Genomic DNA, 18699 nt, shown 5'->3' with positions numbered 1-18699 from the left:
AACTCATAGATTGAATTAATCCTTTGTTCACTTTCTCACAACCGTTCACATTTCACAAATAAGTTTATCGAATGTTGGAAAGATTGTAGGTACTGAAAGCGTGCCTATGTATGGTTGCAGCTGAGCAACATCTAGATATCCATTTACATCTGTAAAGTTTTAGGTCAGTACTGAATAATATCGTTGGTATCCGTGTGAGGTGGCGTGTTCGTGTGAGTCTTACACCAAGTTAAGTCATTGCAAACGTTCACGCTTGCACATCCAATAGTAAACAAAAAGCTTTGGTCTAATTGCACGCTCACCATCAACCATTCTTGTCTTTCCAACATTAGATACAGAGTGTCGTCAAACTGTGTTGTATTGTCTTTAGATTGTGTGTGCTTTCTAGTGAGTACGCATTGTAAACTACGTGATGTTCCTGTCTCTTATTCATACACACTATTAATATAACACAATCCGTCAATATCCTTTTAAAACATAATAACGTGACTCAGAGTTAACGTTTAGCAGCGGATCGATAACAATGGGCCATATCAATTATGAGTGGCGAATGCTAATAGAGCCTTTCTGTCCAGTTCCCACTACCACCGACTATAATCGTTCACCACCCACTGCCCCCACCAGGTGTTCACGTTCGCGTAAAAACCCACGTGTTTGATGGATTCTCACACCCCTTCCCCTTCCACGCAAACATATCGAAGGCCGGCACTGAATAATTGATCGCTTTCAGGCACAAGCCACGCCGACAATGGTCACATGGACATTCCCATCTTTCGGACCGAAGAGGGCAGATATCTTGCTCAGTGTAAGCTCCTGTTAAAGTTTTAAAATAAATCAATTTACACCAAAATGGAATTAGTGAAAGACAATAAGGACATTCATATGGACGATGTGTTCACAGCTCTCGGCGATCCTTTGATAAAAGGTCTAACCGAGGTGGCTAATATAAAGCCTAAGGATCCAGTTGCGTTCTTGGCCAGTTTTCTTCATAACTTTCCAGATCAAGAAAAATCAAATCTAGGTACGCAGGTGAGCATGTCATTCACACATCTTATTGTTTGTCTTTTTTCTAAACATAATATGTTATTGTTTTGTTGGTATGGGAATTCATTATTTTGTTTTTTATAGCCGTTATATAATTCAAGTGCATGAGAATACCTTACATAGCCAGTTATCAATGAAGTTAGCATGCGTTCTCTCACTTATACTTAATTATTAAAACATTTTATCGATATTTCGAAATATTTTCAATGCTGCTACAGCCCTGCATGCATAATCCTCTACTACATCACACACCCTGGTTAACTTTGGTTTACTTTCCAGATTGAGTTAATTATAAGAAGTTCGGAAATTATTCGCTGACCTGGGATATATTGAGATTGTTTTGGATTGACAATGTGTTATTGCTTTCTCAGTAAAAACATTACTTCATAACCTGTGTATCTATCAAGGTTGATAAGCTATATAGAATTCAATGCGGTCTAGCATATACTTGGGAAATTAGCTTTAATATTGTAAGCATTGCATGTAAAATAAAAATAAAATCAGGTAACATACAATTTATAAAACCAGGAAACCGAAATGCTAGTGACCCGCGAAGCAGCCGAAGTAGAGAACGAACAACCGCCGCGACTCGCAGCCGCCCCGGCAAACGCGCCGGTCGCGCTCAGGAACCGCACGGCCACCAAGCACCAGCGGCCCATTGACATCGTCACCGTCGAACCGCAGCCCGTCACCAGCCCTGATGCACCGGAGTCCGCCTTCAGTAGTGCCACTAGAGTTAGTGTTGAAAGTACTATTTATACTTCTTATATCGTTTGCGTCGTTGGTTCGAGGATAGGTGACCATCTTGTCATGACGGGTTCTTCCGTGTTTCGAAATGTACGATAATTTGGTGGGTCTATGCCAAAGAGTAAAGTAATATATAGGGAAAAGAGAGCCCACTCACGTGTTATTCTTGCAACCCAATTTGACAATGCGCCATCTTTCTCTAAATTGGCCCCGAACTACCTACATAGCTATAGCTATAAAAATATTATAATTATGCATCATATTCATAACATTTTCTATTAGGGTAAGTAGCACCATATAACTATAACATTGGTTATCGTTATAGTTACATGGTGCTACTTACCCTAATAGAAAATGTCATCGTTAATATAGTAAAAGGTCGAAGGAAAACAAATAATTATTATATATTACTTTTTATTTACGCGTGTATGCGGAATGCAAAAAACCGCCATATTGATATTATTATGATCGGTTTTGTTAAGTTACTTGGAATACTGACACCAGGTCTTTTTAGATGAAATTTGATATTTGTGCTTTTTTAAACCGTATTTAATTTATTCGCCTATTATATCTTTTTTTAAAGTGTCTAATATTTTCCTCATACTTTTCTCTAATTAATATTGCATAAATAATTTTATATTAACAAACAAAATCGATTATAGTGTAGTGCCATCTGTTGGTAATTTAAGGTATCTTTTAGATAGTAAATAGTTTCCGGGCCAAATAAAAGGTGGCGACTCTTCGTTTACTTAGCTGTCAAAATGTACGGAGTGTCCTCCCCCTGGTCTATGCAGTCATTTTAACATTCTTGGCAGACGTTACGAGTGATCAGAAGCCAGTAAGTCCGACAACCAGTCTTACTTAGTTAGGGGTATTGGGTAACTGTAACGGGGTAACTAGGTTGAAGCGGTCAGATAAGTAGGCGCTCCTTGTATAACGCTTGGACTCAGCTGAATCGGGCCAGACAGGAAGCTAACCAAAACGTAACTGGGCTGAAAAATGAGATGCATATGATGAGATGGTTTGTCTTGATATGACTCACTGAGAATAACCACAATTTGTATTTTTTTAAAGAATCTCGGCTGTCGTGGTATAATTTGACATCAATAGGCCTCCATTAACTTTAACACTATCCCTCTTTAGGACGAACACGGCCAGTCGATGTTGCATTTCGCAGCGGCCCGCACTCACGCCCGCAACGCCCTGTTCCAACTCCTACAAGAGTCTGACATCAGCCTCGGCTATAGAGACGAGTTGTACCGCACCGCTCGAGACGTCTCCATACAGGCTAATGTGCCCGAGAACACCGTTGAAATCGATAAGTGGATGCTACATCTAGCTGCTAGAGGTAAGAAAGGTCTTATGAAGTCCTTTTTGAATATCCTCATACACGAAACGGTCCTTGCCGCCTCATACAAGAAAAGGAATTGCCACTTCTTCCCCCTGCCCTGTTCCCACTGCCACTATTTTTGGTAATTCAAGCAACCTAAAAGGCGATTAATGTAAGCTTACATTAATAAAGTCTAGACTATAATAGTCAATACAACCCCACCTATTATTAAAAGTGAAAATGACGCAAAACTTATAAAAATGAAACCTAACTTCGAATTTGTACTTGATTAAATTTTATCGACCCTTGATTGCTTACATGACCATCATCTATCTTTAGACTCAGTTTTCATGGCAAACTGATTTGATTTTGATTGATCAGGAAACACAGATAAGATAATGGAACTGCTAATGGAAGGGTATGACCACATACTGGACGTAGTGGATGAAGAAGGAGTGCCTATTACTGAGGTGATCGCTCAGCGAGGTGACACCGACATGAGCAACTTGCTCGCTTCTATACCTGCTTTTGAGGTAAGCCTTACAGTATTGTATGTTTTTCCTTTACTTTTTAGGTTCGTGAAGCCCTAAAAGAAGGACCCTAGGCACACTTCTATCTTTTTCAACGATGTTAAAATTTTAACTGGATCAAACAAAAGTAGTTTGTGCCAAAATGAAAAGAGACGAAGAAGATATCGTAAAATCTGCCTTTTTTTTCTTCTGGCTTAAGAACCTGACAACACGGAGGACAGTTAGTTCTCAAACAGTACAAAAGAAGAAGTATACATACACAGATACATTAGTATACATACGTAGACACACACAGCAACACTTAGGCGTTGTCCTAATTGGCAGCGATCGCGCGATGGCGTTTTTCATCTCACTTGCGAGGTTCCGAGGTTCAAATAGGACACTCTGATGAAATCTGTATGTTTGAACTCATCGCATGACGAGAACGCATCGTGTCATCGTGCGATCGCTGTCAATTGGGACGACGTCTTAGATGAAAATCGCATCGCGCCATCGCGCGTTCGCTGCCAATTAGGACGACGCCTTATGCTTCTTGTTGAATCCAACTTGAGCCACTTGATTTCCCTGACTAGGAGTCCCGCGAAGCCCTACACGGCGCCGTCCGTCGCGGCGACCTGAGCGCCGTGCAAGCGTCACTGTCAGGCGAGGGTGCTCGAACCCTGGCTCGTTGTCAGAACTCGTTCGGTCGTACAGCACTACACGTCGCTGTGTTGGCCGAACATGAAGATGTAGTGGCTTACCTCGCACAAACCTACCCGGAGTTACTGCGTCTGGGGGACAACGTGAGTAGACCATTTTCTGCTAGAGTAGAACTATATAGGTATGTTGCCAACCCACGTCCGATATAATCGGTGACCGGAGGAAAATAGAACACATAGTAATAGAGCAATTACACACATATCCCCAAAAAAATAACGATCCGATTATATGTCCTACAAAATCAAACGTGGGCGGTATTATGTAACTTTGTATTCAATCAAATATTAAAATGGTTTCGTATAATTACTTCTTTCAGGCTTAGAATATTTTTTCTTTCGAGAAAGTGTCTTATCCTTGTAATTTTTTTTTTAATGGGCCCCCTTAATAGAGTGTTTAAATGTAATGACTCTCTTATATTTATAATAAGCTCAAGTTCAAATACTGATATAAAAATATGGTCCCCAGTTGGAACGCACACCGTTACACTACGCGATGGGCGTAGAGAAGATAGAGTCACTAAGCCGAGTGCTGATCAGAGCGGGGGCCAAGCGCGTGCTCAAAGACCTCAAGGGTCGCCAGCCCACATACTACTTCATGAACAAATCCGAGATCCTACGCCTCAAGGAGGAAGAGGACGTATACTGATATAAGAGGAAACACATTTAGGACCTGTTTCAACACTGGCCAGTTAATTAGACGAGAATTTTGAATTTTTATACGGTGAGTATGCACTGGCTCAGGTTCGCGGAATAGGCTCTCAGTTTTAGAACAAAATTAGAGTTAGGCATCAAAGATGGCTGTGGCTTGTACGAAAACTTTGTGATCGGCCTTTGATAGTACTAGGAACCATTCGTTGCTTCTTATTACGCACATTTTGCAAATCGCAAACTTTAATTTTCATGTCATCGTAGTTAATCTTAGGAGTTTAGGAAAATTATCGCGTGCCGAATAGTAGATATTTGTGAATTTTCTATCGTATGTATTTACGTATAATATACTTGATGGGACCCTAATGTATACCTTGGAAATTATAATTATAATAAAACTATATGTCGAATAAACAATCTTGTTTTATTTAAACGAGCATTCAGCTTGTCTGTTATATTTATTACCACCATCATCCTGATAAAGTAAATAATGCGACTACAACAAAATGTTAATCTAAAAATTGAAAATTTATTCTAAAACGAAGTACATCGATTATTAAATAATAAGAACAAACCATTACAACAGTTCTATATATTACACAAAATTGTGATTTTGACGTGCGCACAAAAGCAATAACGATCATTAATCAGTTAATTTTAAAAATACCTACAATTAATTACAACGATATCTTCTTAGACGTTCATGTCGGGAACTGCCAAGGTATGGGATTTATATACATTTGTGAGACGGAACCACGCATACCTGAAATTAGATACTTTGAATGGAAACTTTCACTCATTTAACACTCCTAAATATTTTATTACATTATTGATTGGTAATTATGGTCCATATATCACAGAAACAATTTTGAACGACACCAAACCATGATGTCATACGGTAAATTAGAGGTACTTATAGAATATCCGATCAATAACGTTGCACCGTTCGATCGTTAGTGAACTAGACACTTATAGGAAACCTGACCTTCACAACGCAACTAGCATTTGGATTCACCCCCAAGAAGAATTAAAAATAGCTCTCTTCACTAGCAGCTTATGTGTTTGTTCAACTTACGATAGCAACATTTCTGAATTCTAAAAGTAATTGCGCCGTAGGTAAATCCGAAAACTTCGATATTTTCAGAGTACTTATTAATTAATATTCAACACCAATCAGTAGTTATGTGGCCGCTATGCCAGACCTCTAACTATCAAATCAAAAATTATAGTTACTAAGGAAGACTTACCCAAATAATTGGGAAACACGGAAGGCACTTGTCAGAAATAAACTCTTGACCCGGGAACGCATTGCCAGGTTCTTTCTCAAATTCTCGACTAAGAAATAGAACTACGTTTACACAATGCACTTACTGAGTTCTCCCTGATTGAGCGGCACGGGTAGGGGCTTGTTCTTGCTAGTGCGAAGCCAGTCCCTGTATGCGCGATCCCCGTTGGCTCGCCGGCGCTCTTCCTCGATCGCCGCGCGCGCAGCCCGGCGCTCCTCACGAGTTTTCATCGCTACAACACATTCCTTCCTATAGGTATACCCACTACCTACTTTACTATAAGTTCCTACGGGCACGTGCCCAGCAGAGCCTATTCTCAGGCGGGGCGAAAAATACATATGTGTAGGTACCTAACACAGAAATATCATCATTCGATCGCATTAGGAGTTTAGGACCATATTTTTAAGTCTTCGCCATTGACAGGGTTTTTGTATATCAATGGTCTTCGCCCTCTTTCGGTAAACACTTCTTTTTGTATACCTACATATACACCAATTACACAAACTTCAAGCCTTATTCCTAATCTATCGGAATTGGGCTCACTTAAAAGTAACATCTATCTAGTAGGCTACGGCTCAAAAGCTTATAACATCACCTTTCATTTCCTCCTCCTTCCTCCGTATCCACTCTGCTAGCTTCTCTTCCTTGTCTCGTTCACGCTTGTTACGTTCTCTCTCAAGCTGTTCGTTGTGTCGGTACTGTCGCATGATGTCCTCAGCTCGCTGTCGCTCCGTTTGCGTTCGTTTTCGCTCGAGCCATCTCCGGTACGACTCTTCCCGTTGTTCTTGTGACGTTGTAGGGACCACCTGACGCTTCATCTTCTCCAAGCGAGCTTTGTCACGCTTCTAGGTTTCACAACAACAAAAAATGGAACGATGTAAACGACTGAAGAAGTTCGTTAAAACATAAAGCTGAAATGCAAAGTAGGTACACTGGGATACCCACTTACTAGTTACTACAAATATACCTAATATTTTTTTAGGAACAATTTCACCTAAAATGCAAACTACTGTTGATAAGACAACAGGCAAGAACGACGGTAAGTCTAACCTTAGTATAAAGAGGTATAACGCTTGGAAAGCATGAAAATCAGTAGGTCAACCGACTTCACCATGGGCAAGGATTTTGATTCAGAAATTCTACCCTATTGTCTGATAAAAACCTCATACGCAGCCGTCACTATTGTAATCACTAGACCAACGAGATAGGTTAAAAAAATCTAACTACTTACAACAAACTTCCTACGACTAAAGCAAAAATTGGTAAATTGGTACCTCTTGGTCTTTCCGTGCAACCCATTGCTTGAAGGCTTCTTGCTTTTTCTTTTCATTTCGTTCCCTTTCATCCTTGGCTGTAGTAGTGGTGGACACGGATGCCACCGACAGCCTGAACGTATCGGGTCCATCATCACGGTACGTGCGGCCAAACGGTGTTCGCGGTGTTTCTTCCTCTGCACCTTGTAAGTTCCCTGCACCTGTCAGTCGACATGACTTTCTCTTCACACTACCTGATGAGATACTCGAGTCTCGGCCACTTAACAGCGGGGTTGAATTACTCCTATAGCTACTGTGCGGGTGCGGAGTCACGTCCGAGATACACGAGTCCGCCTGCAGAGACGTCACAGAGTGCGTCGACTCCACTGGTTCGATGTAAATAGCCGGATTTATGTACCGTGTTTTACTTTTTCTCGACGCAACAGATTCCGAATCACTATAGTATTGTATGTTTTCGCCAGCGCCATCAAAAATATGATTGGAATTTCTAGATTTCAATTCGTACACCGTAGTGTTACGGGCGCTGTCGCCAAAGTTCCCTTTGTCGATGTCGCTCGCCATTACCTCAATACCCTTTAACAATTTATTACCATAATTAAATAAATTAATAATTCCAGAGCACAAAATATAGACGAAGCAAAATAAATATAAAAATATATATGTTGTAGAAGTAGACTGTCAAAATGTCTTACCCTAAAAGAACGTTACGTCAAAATATGGATGGGTGGTTCTGAAAACGAAACTCATTTGACTTTTGTTAGTCACCAGTAGTGTTTTGGTTTACATTTGTTAACTTTTCTTAGACAGATCTCAAAATCATGAAACAGGTGTGTGGTATTTTTGATACTGAATCAAGTAGCTACCTTGTATCCAAAGGTCGCAGTGCTGATGTTAGAACACTGACGACCCTCTCTAGAATATTCCAACATTTGGTGCGAATAAAAAGGAATCCGAAAAGCTTTTCTCAACTTTATTGGTGATCGACATGTGCGGCTGTCACGCTTGGAGGATACCTATTTATCTACGTCTTTGTGTCAGCCGAAAGACGTCCACTACTGGACAAAGGCCTCCCTCGAGGTTCGCTTATCTACGTACCTAATGTAGGAAAAGAAATATTGGAAAAGGCGAGCTAGGAAGATGTAGTATCTTAGCCCTCAAGAAAATCCATCCAGTAGGTACGGCTGAAAATTAACATACATTTAGGTACATTCATTAGGTACAGCTACATGAGGGAGTACCTGCATTTCCTCTTTATAATATTAGTGTAGATATATAATATAATAAACCGGACTTTTTTTGTACTCTAAAGGCTAATGAAATATTCAAAAATTGTTTCACTTTTGCAAACACTCTTCCCGAGTAACATAGACTATACATAGGTAGTCCCTACATTTTAAACGGTACGGGCAGTAGTTCCCACTGGCAGCGGGTAAACGGCTAGTAAACACTAAATGGATATCCATAAATATATTATTTTTGGCATTACCCAAGTGTACCTATAGGAAAGCGCCGTTTGGAATTTACGGATTTACCTACCATTACTGCTTTCGTATGGTTCACAGTTAGAGGCTATATACCGAAATTGGCTTGCATCAAACAATTTTTTAGCCCAAGCAAGCTATAGATTTGACGGCGAAAAAAATAAAATATTAATCTTGAACATATTTCTAAGAACCCTGTTACTTTCAAAACAAGTTTTCTAAAAGTTTTCTCGATACAAAAAAAATGAAAACTTAGGTACCTCTAAAATGATCTTTCAACAAAAATATCCGTATTATTTATCAACGTACATCAGAACTTGGTTAATTTTTATTTTGATTATACAACTCATTAAAAAAAAATGTATGTTACGAACGTCGCGTCAGCAGGCTTCTCTCTCGTGCGTATTTACGTACGCGAGAAAGAGTGTTTTGGGTAAGTTTGGTAACAGTTAAGTACGAGGTTTCAGGGCGAGTCAAAGAAACTACATTTGTACACATTCATAGAAATGTATTCGTTATTATCATCATTGGGTACATTTTTAAAAATGAAATATTGACTATTAGCCAATCACTCCACTTTTGAAAAAAAAATATGTCATATGTAGGTATCTTAAAGAAAACATAAATTTTGAGATATTATAGAAATGGTAAACCACTGAAGTTTATTGACAGTATTTTAAGTAACAACATAATATTTTAGCTTAACTAAAACCTAGTTATGAATAGTTTTGGAACAACTGACAAATCATATTGTAGTTTCATAGCAAGTTGTCTTTTAAATACTATGGGGAATAATGTTTAATTTCAGATAAACAAAAACAAATTGGTCATAATATTTCACAATCAATCATCATTACAATAGTGTGACACAAATATATTAATGTGTAACAACACAGCACAGTCTCACACATAATACGAGTCTTCAACCTCTCCGCCTTGCCATGAGACCACAACACAATCTCCTTACTTTTTACTCACTAGTCAATGAAGCACCTAAACTAGTTTAATAAGGTGTGGTACATGTCACTAGTACATTGATTTCGTATATAAAGAGATTGATCAAAACTTTAGAGCTGGCTAAAACAAAGCTATTTGTTGGTTTGATATATACAGAAATACTGCCCAGTGAATAAAAAATAAGACATGAAAGCCAGTTAAGTATTACTCTTAGATTCACAGTGTATTCTTACAGTTGCATGTGACTAAAGAGATACTACTTGAGATTGAAATAGCGCCTAGTATAGAGACTCCGCGTTTGACGAACGTGGTTTTTTAATTTTCTCCAAGTTCTTGATAACGATGTCGTGGAGCGAACAGTAGCGGTTACGAATCTCGCACATCACCAGCCATAACGACAGGTACTCCTTTTCGTCCAGCTCCTGTTAAATAAACAGTTTCATTAATAATAATTGACTGCACAGTTCTGTAAAGAAATAACTCTAAAAAATTACTAGAAGAAAATAATTAATTTCAATTAAATAGAGAATCTTTGCCTGTTTCTTCAAATGAAGAAAAATACCACAAATGGCTTTTTCAATTTTTTGTTTATTGTACAAAATTAATAAAAAGCGAAATTCTAAAATAAATGTTTCTTGGCACGAAAGAGACGAAAAAGCTTTTATTATACCATATATATGCATAAAAATACTTTGAATACTCACTCGTACAGCTCTTCTGTAGTCGTCGATGTGTGGGTATTTGGCAACCTTAGACACAATCTTCGCTCGCGAGATGAAGTACCGTGAGATTTGGTCAAAGAAAGCAGCCGCTTCTGACTCCACTGATTGTATCTCGGCAAGTGTGTCCTCCTGTATTGATACACCAAAGTTGTTGCCATCCTCGATTTTAGGAATCATGAATGATATCCACATTTTCAGCTGAAACAATATCATAGAGATGCTGAGAAATTGTTTATACATCTACATTTAGAACATCAATACATAAAAAGAGCCTGCAAATTAAACAAAGTTTATAAAATACTATGTCAAGTCTTGGTATTGGCAGAATTGTGCAGTTTGATGCCAACTCCACTCTTACCTGCAAAAAGGTCTTGGTCACCAATTTAACAGGAACAATGGAATAGTCAATTGTTGCCCTATGCCCCAGGAGAGCAACGAAACTAATACGACGTGAGGCAAAATGACCAAAAGTGACGCAAAACATAAATGGCAAAAATCAAGTCGGCGCTATCTCTATAAGTTGTCTATCGAGCAACGTAGAGGGACGAGCTACAAGTGGAAGTAGTTGAGCAAGTAACAGGATAGTATTTTGTATCACGTCGTGTCGTTCCTCGAGTCACTCGCCCACGACACCGAGCCACCCTCGACCATCCCACGCAGTAGAAAACAAATGAAGTGATAATACGCATATTTCTCCCTAGAGTTAAACTCACCCAATTCGTGAGGTGCGCAGGGAAAGAAACGTCATATCATTGGGCGTTTGCTGGCGTCGCGTCATACGGCGTCGTTTCGATTGGCGACTGACGAGGCGACATACGCAGTGTTTGTGCAGATGTCGATCGCGATTGATTCCATTAGGCTTAATAGCATATAATCAGAAAGATCTATACACAGATTTCCATATATGTTTATGTAGGCATGTGACAATAGTGAAACAGACATAGTTTGCATTTCCGTATGTAAAAAAAAATACTGTGCGATTCTGCTAACTTGATTACACTTGATAGGATGATGATGTCAATAACTGTAGATAGGCCACTTTCAAGTCACAGAATTGATCAATTGTCATTAAAGTAAGTCAATGAAGTAAGTCTTTAATAAATAACATCCCAATAAGAAATTTCATTTAGTTACCATTACTTATGTTGATGATGTTTCATTTAATACAATGGATGGAAGCTTTATAATAAAACTCTTATTTGCAATGAGCTCAGTAGTAAAGAGTAAAATTGTCAAAATGTTTGTTATAGCTGTACGAAATGATGACAACATTCCTACACTAGCATTTGATAACAAATTTTTCATGAAATGGTCGAGTGGACAGTAGTTGTGAGAGGCCTATATCAACAATGGACTAAATAATAAGCAGCATCAGTTATGGAAGTTTCTTCTTCTTTTAACAATTATCCTGGTGGGTTCTGATTCAGAGTCCTAACGTACTGTTCTTATAAATGGTTGAAATTTTATCATTAAATAATATTGAAATAAAATAATAGCTTACCAAATTGGAATCTTCAACCAGTTCCCTAATGTGTGGCTTAACAAGGTGAATGAGGTCACTAAGTGGCTTGTTGCATGGCACGGTGCCGTTGGGCAGGGCATACACACGAGTGCCCTCCGATGTGTTGCTGGACACCTCCGAGGAGTCCATTCGCTGACGTTTGGCATTTGGCTCATTTGCTGCTGATGCAGGAGGCGGTACTGGAATGTTTAGGTCCTGGAATAATACATACACTTTGTTCATTTCATTTCCAAACATAAAAAGTAACTATTACCTATATAATAGTATTGATTGGGTTACACAGAGTTATGAGTCATTAGAAAATGACAAGACATTCGAAGAAATACTAGAATTTGCAACAACATCCAAGATGGTATTTTGACTGTTTGATTAAGTCTGAAATTTTATTGAAATATAGAGTAATTACCTGATGTACATCAGCTAAATCTCGATTTTGAAAATTTGATGTTTCTAGAAGCTCATTTAATTTTACTATCTTCTCTGGAAAGCCTTTTATGATAAGATGCTCAGCCTTCTGCTTGAGTGAATCCTTGTAGTCCTGTACCTGAAAGCACACGTGTCGGAATTACACGAGCTATTCAACAACAGCCATTATCCGATGCTACGCCTAAGATACCCCACGGTCGCGTAATGTTGAGGTTATGCGCTCTCCTACGTAGAACCTACCGCTCCCATAGTAATCATTACACGCTCCGGCGCTTTACACAGGATAATCCACACTTCAGAACAAGATTTCACCACAAAACGATATTATTCAACAGAAGTTTTACGGAAAACTGTGAGGTCACACACACACTAATCAAAGTACGTTACTCGTGTCAAACAAAGCGATGTATTAATAAAATTAATAATAGGTTTACCTTTTTCGAAACGTCTGTCATTGTTATAATTTATTTTTTTGTGGGATTTTAACTATAACAAATCCCTTTATATAGTTATAATACAAAATACTGTAATTCCACACAACTTTTTACGCTAACAACTCGTGTGTATGAATGAATGAAATGAATTTCGTTTTGTTAATTTCGTAGCGTTCATTCGCGTGTACATGAATGTAAGTTACTAAGCTAAAAAATTACAAATTCGTCAATACCGATTTCTTTAATGATTCGTTTTCCTTTAGATCTTTATCCATTATATTTTAATATTACAATATTTTTGCAACGTTATGGCGATGTGACATAACAAACTTTTAATTTTTTATAAAATAATATTTCTTTCTTTTTTTCTGACACATTATTATTCTATGAAAAAGTCCCTGCTTCTTCTTCATTGTATGAACTGTAATTTTGCGGATATTTTTTTAATACTCTGTGGCGATAAATGTAAACGTAAACAAATTAGAACTGTATTTCATGCAAATAAAGTTCAGATTTACTTCACCAATGGCGTCATTTTTAAGGCGATCAAAATTTTTACTTTTGATTAAATTATTTTTGACATTTTATTGTAAACAAATACACATGGTGTGGTTTGTGAATTATTTCTAATTTAATATTTTCTTATAAAGAGTAGAAATAAGTTAAATAAGTAGAAACGAAATTTAAGCACTTTTATACAATATGAGTACTTTTAGGTTCAATTTTTCAGGTGCAGATGACGATAATAAACTGGATGGTAAAACTTTGTTATTATTCATGGTTAGAATGATATTGAAGCAAGGTAAAATACTAAAAAATCATTTATAAAACTTTTACTTCAACAGAAACGAAGGAAACCATTGAGTGGTTAGAAAGTGAAGAAATTGTACCAGATAAACAAATAAAAAATCTTGATAGCATAGTTATCCGCGCAAAGATGTTTGCCTGTGGCGATGTAGAGATTGGTCATGTAGTAGTGAGCGAGGCAATGGCTAGTATTGAAGAGAGTGGACTTAAAAATGTAATTGAATTAGCAGAAAAGGAACACAGCGACCTTGTTGCTGGCAAATATGAAGGTAGAAAAAGGTTCTAATGTGTTAAAAAAAAATGTATAAAGCAAATTGAACACTTGTTACAAAAATTTATTCAATTCCAGGTGGACTCAAGATTTGGGAATGTACTTATGATCTAATACAATATCTTGAAGAAAATCTAACTGGAATGAAATTTGAAAATAGTAATGTATTGGATTTGGGATGTGGTGCTGGAATTCTTGGAATATATGCATTTTTACACAACTCTAAAGTTACATTTCAAGATTATGTAAGTATATTATATAAATACCATATAAACACTAAAAAAGAAACTCTTATTATTTTTAAACCATTTTTTCCAGAATAAGGAAGTTTTGGAACATCTGACAATACCTAATGTATTACTAAATATTGAGGAAGAAGAGGACAGAGAAAAAGAAATACAGAGGTGTAAATTCTATTCAGGAGACTGGGATTCCTTCAACCAAAAGTTACCTCGATCTGAAGTGTTTGATATAATCCTAACCTCAGAGACAATTTACAATGATAGTAACTATGAAAAACTTATCAAACTATTTGTGGATAGACTGAGCAAGGTTGGAGCAGCATATGTAGCAGCCAAAACATACTACTTCGGAGTTGGGGGCGGAGTACGTCAATTTGAGCAAAATATTACCAAAAACGGGCATTTAACAAGCACAGTTTGCTGGAAGAGTGAAGGTGGCATACAAAGGGAAATACTAAAAATCACAAAATTAACAGAATAACACTTTATTGATTGTACTAATGATTGCTTTCAATGAAACTGTAAACTTAAAGATATTGGAAGACTTTCGTGCAAGTAAATGCAAAGAATTATTTAAGGAGACAATCTTTCATAGACCCATCCATCTTCCCCTTGATGAAGTAGCTTTCCATCAGGCACCTCTCCGTCTTTTGGTTTCCTGAATTTAATTCTATCATGGAGCCTGTCTCTCTGTCCTTGCCAGAACTCTACAGCTCTGGGACGGATTATGTAACCTCCCCTGAAAATAAATATAAAATTAATATTAATTATACTTTTAGGCAAATAAAAGTGACTGTATTATGATTTCTCAGAATGTTGCTATACACAAATGACAATTAATTTCTTTTTGTGCATGACTCCATGCTGTTTCTTCTCTGTGAGACCCACTTATGGAACGATGTTTCGAAAGACCTTAAATAGGCTTACTTGAAATAATTTGACTATAACTATGATTTTTTTTTTATCATTGTTATGTTATGTTGTTGCCGGCTGTCATTTGAACATCTTTGGCAGTCGACACAGGTAGTCAGAAGCCAGAAAATCTGACAACAATTCTTACTAAGGGGTATTTGGTTGCCTGGGTTGAGGAGATTGGCCATCGCTCCTTGTAAAACACTGGAAGATTGGAAGCCAACCCCAACATAGTTGGGAAAAAGCTAGGCAGATGATGATTGATTGTTGCCAGTTAAGGAACTTACCAGAAGCTAGGCTTAGGAACTTCTTTCTCAGGAATCATGTACTCTTGCTCTAAAACAGCCTCTCTAGCAACCAATACATCCCTAGATTCAATGGGAGTACTCTGGAAACTTGTGCAGGCTGCAATTTGGCTAGGCACTGGCCGAGAGTGGAAATACCTCGTTGATTCTTCTTCATCCAGTTTTTCCACACTACCTTCAATCCTAACTGACCGGTTCAGAAATTCCCAGTAGAATGTTGCAGCCACATTTGGGTTATTGTTCTAAAATGTACAACATAATTTACATTAAAAATAAATAAAATATATTTTATATTAAGATTACTTCTGCTAGTCTTGAAAAATAATACAGACCATTTCATTAGCCTTCCTACTTCCATAGTTGGTAAAGAATTTAAATCCATCTTTCCCATACCCTTTACATAACACAAATCTTGCTGATGGGAAGCCTTCTCTGAAAAAATCCAAATAAAACTTTAGTTATATTGACCCGTTGTATGCCAGGGCACCGATATATGCTAGACAATTAATTTTATATTTTTTAATAATTACTGGCACGTGAACAGTTAAACTTCATGTGAAAAGATAACAATAGTGGGAAGAATACAGATATTGCTTTTATGATCTTGAGATAAAGATAGTAAAAATATATTTACTTGGATACAGTTGCTAAGCACATTGCATTGGGTTCAAGAATCTCCTTTTTTGTGCAGGCTTCATCAAACCAAGCCTTGAATTGACCAAAAGGTTCTTTCGATACCAGATGGCTTTCCAAGAAGGTGTCATCCTTGTCCTTGTATTTTATTCTCATGCCTGCAAGTTATAAAAAAAAAATATGTTGGAAACATTCTAAAAATAATGTGTGGACACAGAAATGTACCTCATCACTAACCTCATCACTTTCACTTTGTTTAGCAAACATATATAGTTAGGTTAAAAGTTATCAAAATTTTAACTTACCTCCAATATCAATACTCATGTTTCTTAAACTGTTCAATCCCAACTTACTGAAAGTATTTGACAAATTGATTATGCGCGTTGAACCCATGCAAAAATAATTGTGAATTAATTGATTTTAGACCGGCATTGAATTATTTATACGGGCGAGCAGCCTTGGAATTGAAAATGAACTAAATTCTAGTTGACTGACTCTTGTCAATAACAGATAACAAACCGCTGATAATGTAATTACGTAGCTTCGTGTAATCAGTGTAGTGGTTTTTCTTAAACCACATTACTATCAACAAAAAAGTCGTTGTTCTATTTATCTAACTGTCGTTGTAATCTATATAGTGAATCTACATCTATCGAGCTGTTGTGATAATCTGACAAGAATGATGGGCTGTCAGGATGTCACTGTCAATGAACTTTGTCAATGTCAATTTCGCAAGCGTCGTGTGGCCAACGTGTTAATTTGAAATGAGAAGGGAAGTTAACTTATTCCCATAAAGCTAATATTAGACGCTTCACCCGAGTGAACGTTCACTCCAATTATTTCGTCTTTATTTCACTCTATATTTGAGTCGACTAGTTTCAAAGTCGGCAATCTGACTTTTAGTATTTTTTTGGTTATGTCAAAAAAACGCCTTACTTGGTGTTAGTTGTCTTTAGGATTCCAAAACTACTTTTGAAATTTTCTTTAATATTCAACAGAACTAATTAGTCATGGTTTTTATATTTCTTTACTAAGAATAAGTCATAAATTAAATATTAATTTTGCAGATTGCCGGATATGAAATTAAGTTATTAAGATAGCCGGGTTTGAAACTGACATATGTGCAGATTGCCATTTTTGATACCAAATACCTGCTTATAAAATCAGGGTTGTCACAATAGCATAAAAATTATGCTGTCTGACTGAAAGTATGGGGGTATATTTAAGGGGACTTATAAATAAAAAAATGGGCTCATAAAATCAAACTTTTAATTGCACTTACTTCTTACACAAATTTTAAAAGAATATTATTATATACGGAGATCTGGAACCTCTTCTAACGCCTCATCGCAATAATCAGAAGGTGGTATAGTCGATGCATCAAGCGACTCCTGCTCATCAAAAATATTACAATAATATGACAAAGTTGGAATTTCTTTCCACTCAGCACCAAAATGTTTGCACAACAGCTTCTTCAAATCTGATAATTTATTTATCTTTATTACTAATTTTTTCATTTGCGACATTGTTAGAGTATCACACTTAAGCGCCTTAGAGTTATGGTTACAAACTTTTTCTGGCATTGATATTGGGGTATATCTAAAAAGAATAGAAAATACGTAAGCAGGTAAGTTAGCAGTAAGCACTTCAATAAAACCAAAGTTAACCCAAACAGCATGCCAGCTCGTGACAGCCCTAACTTCAAACTAACCTCAATATTTTAGCTTGGTTTCTTGACCAATTTTCGGGATCTCGTTTGCGTTTTCTTGCAAATTTATTAGTAACAAGGCTGGGGCTTGACTCCATTATAACTTTACACCTTCAATCACTTAATTGTAATTAAAATAACACTAAAAACGTGTTAAAATCTCCGTACAATAATGTGCGAGCGGCCATTACCAACGCTCGCTTCTGATTGGTCGATGACCTAAGATTGCCGTTTTTGAATAAAAACGTATTAAAGAATGCCACATATGATCCTAAGCCAGGATTTTGATTAGATTTTTATATAGCAGATTACCGCTTTTGTTAGGTAGCTTCTAATTCAAGCGGTTTTATTCAAATTTATCTGTGTTACCACATTAATAACTCAATTTTTGAAAAATGCACAGATTGCCGTCTTTGAAACTAGTCGACTCATTTACACGATTAGGCTCGAATAACTAAAAATTAACTGATTGTCATAGCGGCCTATTCTGTAGACGAGTAAACAGTCTTTCTTGAATTCAGACCGTTTACTTTCTTTTACTCGTACCGGAATGAAGGATACCAATATCCAACATCTTTGGATCGTTTCACTATATAATGATAATGAATTCGGCCTCATACATGTTTCATTTTATTTTCAGACATTTGAGACAGTCGAAAATTAACTGAAAATAAAAACTACCATACACCATACCATTGTGGTCTCTAATTTCTTAGTAATAA

The 18699-nt window shown here is 37.1% G+C and overlaps 6 protein-coding genes across 9 annotated transcripts; 2 read left to right on the top strand and 4 right to left on the bottom strand.

Moving 5' to 3' along the window:
* Positions 1–29: 29 nt before the first annotated feature.
* On the top strand, positions 30–5411 carry LOC124637288 (ankyrin-2). 2 transcript variants are annotated; one of them, XM_047173640.1, is made up of 8 exons: positions 30–163; positions 731–805; positions 902–1029; positions 1573–1779; positions 2935–3139; positions 3503–3654; positions 4224–4433; positions 4816–5411. In XM_047173640.1, exons 2-8 carry the CDS (start codon positions 757–759, stop codon positions 4993–4995), a joined length of 1131 nt encoding a protein of 376 aa, XP_047029596.1. In that variant the 5' UTR covers positions 30–163; positions 731–756; the 3' UTR covers positions 4996–5411. The 2 variants fall into 2 exon arrangements, with proteins under 2 accessions (XP_047029596.1, XP_047029595.1); XM_047173639.1 differs by lacking the exons at positions 30–163; positions 731–805 and having other exon boundaries at positions 850–1029.
* LOC124637289 (coiled-coil domain-containing protein 181-like) lies at positions 5403–8378 on the bottom strand. 2 transcript variants are annotated; one of them, XM_047173642.1, is made up of 5 exons: positions 8250–8378; positions 7558–8130; positions 6879–7128; positions 6369–6515; positions 5403–5760 (listed from the first exon to the last, which is right to left on the bottom strand). In XM_047173642.1, exons 2-5 carry the CDS (start codon positions 8116–8118, stop codon positions 5699–5701), a joined length of 1020 nt encoding a protein of 339 aa, XP_047029598.1. In that variant the 5' UTR covers positions 8119–8130; positions 8250–8378; the 3' UTR covers positions 5403–5698. The 2 variants fall into 2 exon arrangements, with proteins under 2 accessions (XP_047029598.1, XP_047029597.1); XM_047173641.1 differs by lacking the exon at positions 8250–8378 and having other exon boundaries at positions 7558–8236.
* A 1151-nt stretch (positions 8379–9529) lies between these two features.
* LOC124637293 (proteasome activator complex subunit 3) lies at positions 9530–13262 on the bottom strand. Of its 2 annotated transcripts, none has more exons than XM_047173646.1 (5): positions 13100–13262; positions 12646–12783; positions 12219–12434; positions 10700–10915; positions 9530–10417 (listed from the first exon to the last, which is right to left on the bottom strand). In XM_047173646.1, the coding sequence occupies exons 1-5, from the start codon at positions 13118–13120 to the stop codon at positions 10274–10276; spliced, it is 735 nt and encodes a 244-aa protein (XP_047029602.1). In that variant the 5' UTR covers positions 13121–13262; the 3' UTR covers positions 9530–10273. The 2 variants fall into 2 exon arrangements, with proteins under 2 accessions (XP_047029602.1, XP_047029603.1); XM_047173647.1 differs by lacking the exon at positions 13100–13262 and adding an exon at positions 12906–13062.
* A 351-nt stretch (positions 13263–13613) lies between these two features.
* Positions 13614–14999, top strand: LOC124637291 (histidine protein methyltransferase 1 homolog). The gene is made up of 4 exons (XM_047173643.1): positions 13614–13856; positions 13945–14175; positions 14256–14422; positions 14496–14999. Exons 1-4 carry the CDS (start codon positions 13802–13804, stop codon positions 14898–14900), a joined length of 858 nt encoding a protein of 285 aa, XP_047029599.1. The 5' UTR covers positions 13614–13801; the 3' UTR covers positions 14901–14999.
* LOC124637292 (pyridoxine/pyridoxamine 5'-phosphate oxidase-like) lies at positions 14889–16977 on the bottom strand. The gene is made up of 5 exons (XM_047173644.1): positions 16575–16977; positions 16271–16427; positions 15969–16068; positions 15619–15878; positions 14889–15158 (listed from the first exon to the last, which is right to left on the bottom strand). The coding sequence occupies exons 1-5, from the start codon at positions 16660–16662 to the stop codon at positions 14993–14995; spliced, it is 771 nt and encodes a 256-aa protein (XP_047029600.1). The 5' UTR covers positions 16663–16977; the 3' UTR covers positions 14889–14992.
* Positions 16978–17521: 544 nt separating this feature from the next.
* Positions 17522–18402, bottom strand: LOC124637604. Its single transcript, XM_047174196.1, has 2 exons — positions 17981–18402; positions 17522–17868 (listed from the first exon to the last, which is right to left on the bottom strand). The coding sequence occupies exons 1-2, from the start codon at positions 18073–18075 to the stop codon at positions 17580–17582; spliced, it is 384 nt and encodes a 127-aa protein (XP_047030152.1). The 5' UTR covers positions 18076–18402; the 3' UTR covers positions 17522–17579.
* Positions 18403–18699: the final 297 nt, after the last annotated feature.

This window comes from Helicoverpa zea, chromosome 16, assembly GCF_022581195.2.
Source record: "Helicoverpa zea isolate HzStark_Cry1AcR chromosome 16, ilHelZeax1.1, whole genome shotgun sequence".
NCBI lineage: Eukaryota > Metazoa > Arthropoda > Insecta > Lepidoptera > Noctuidae > Helicoverpa > Helicoverpa zea.
Note: the sequence above shows the minus strand (reverse complement) of the source record. Positions and strands in the feature narration are given on the sequence as shown.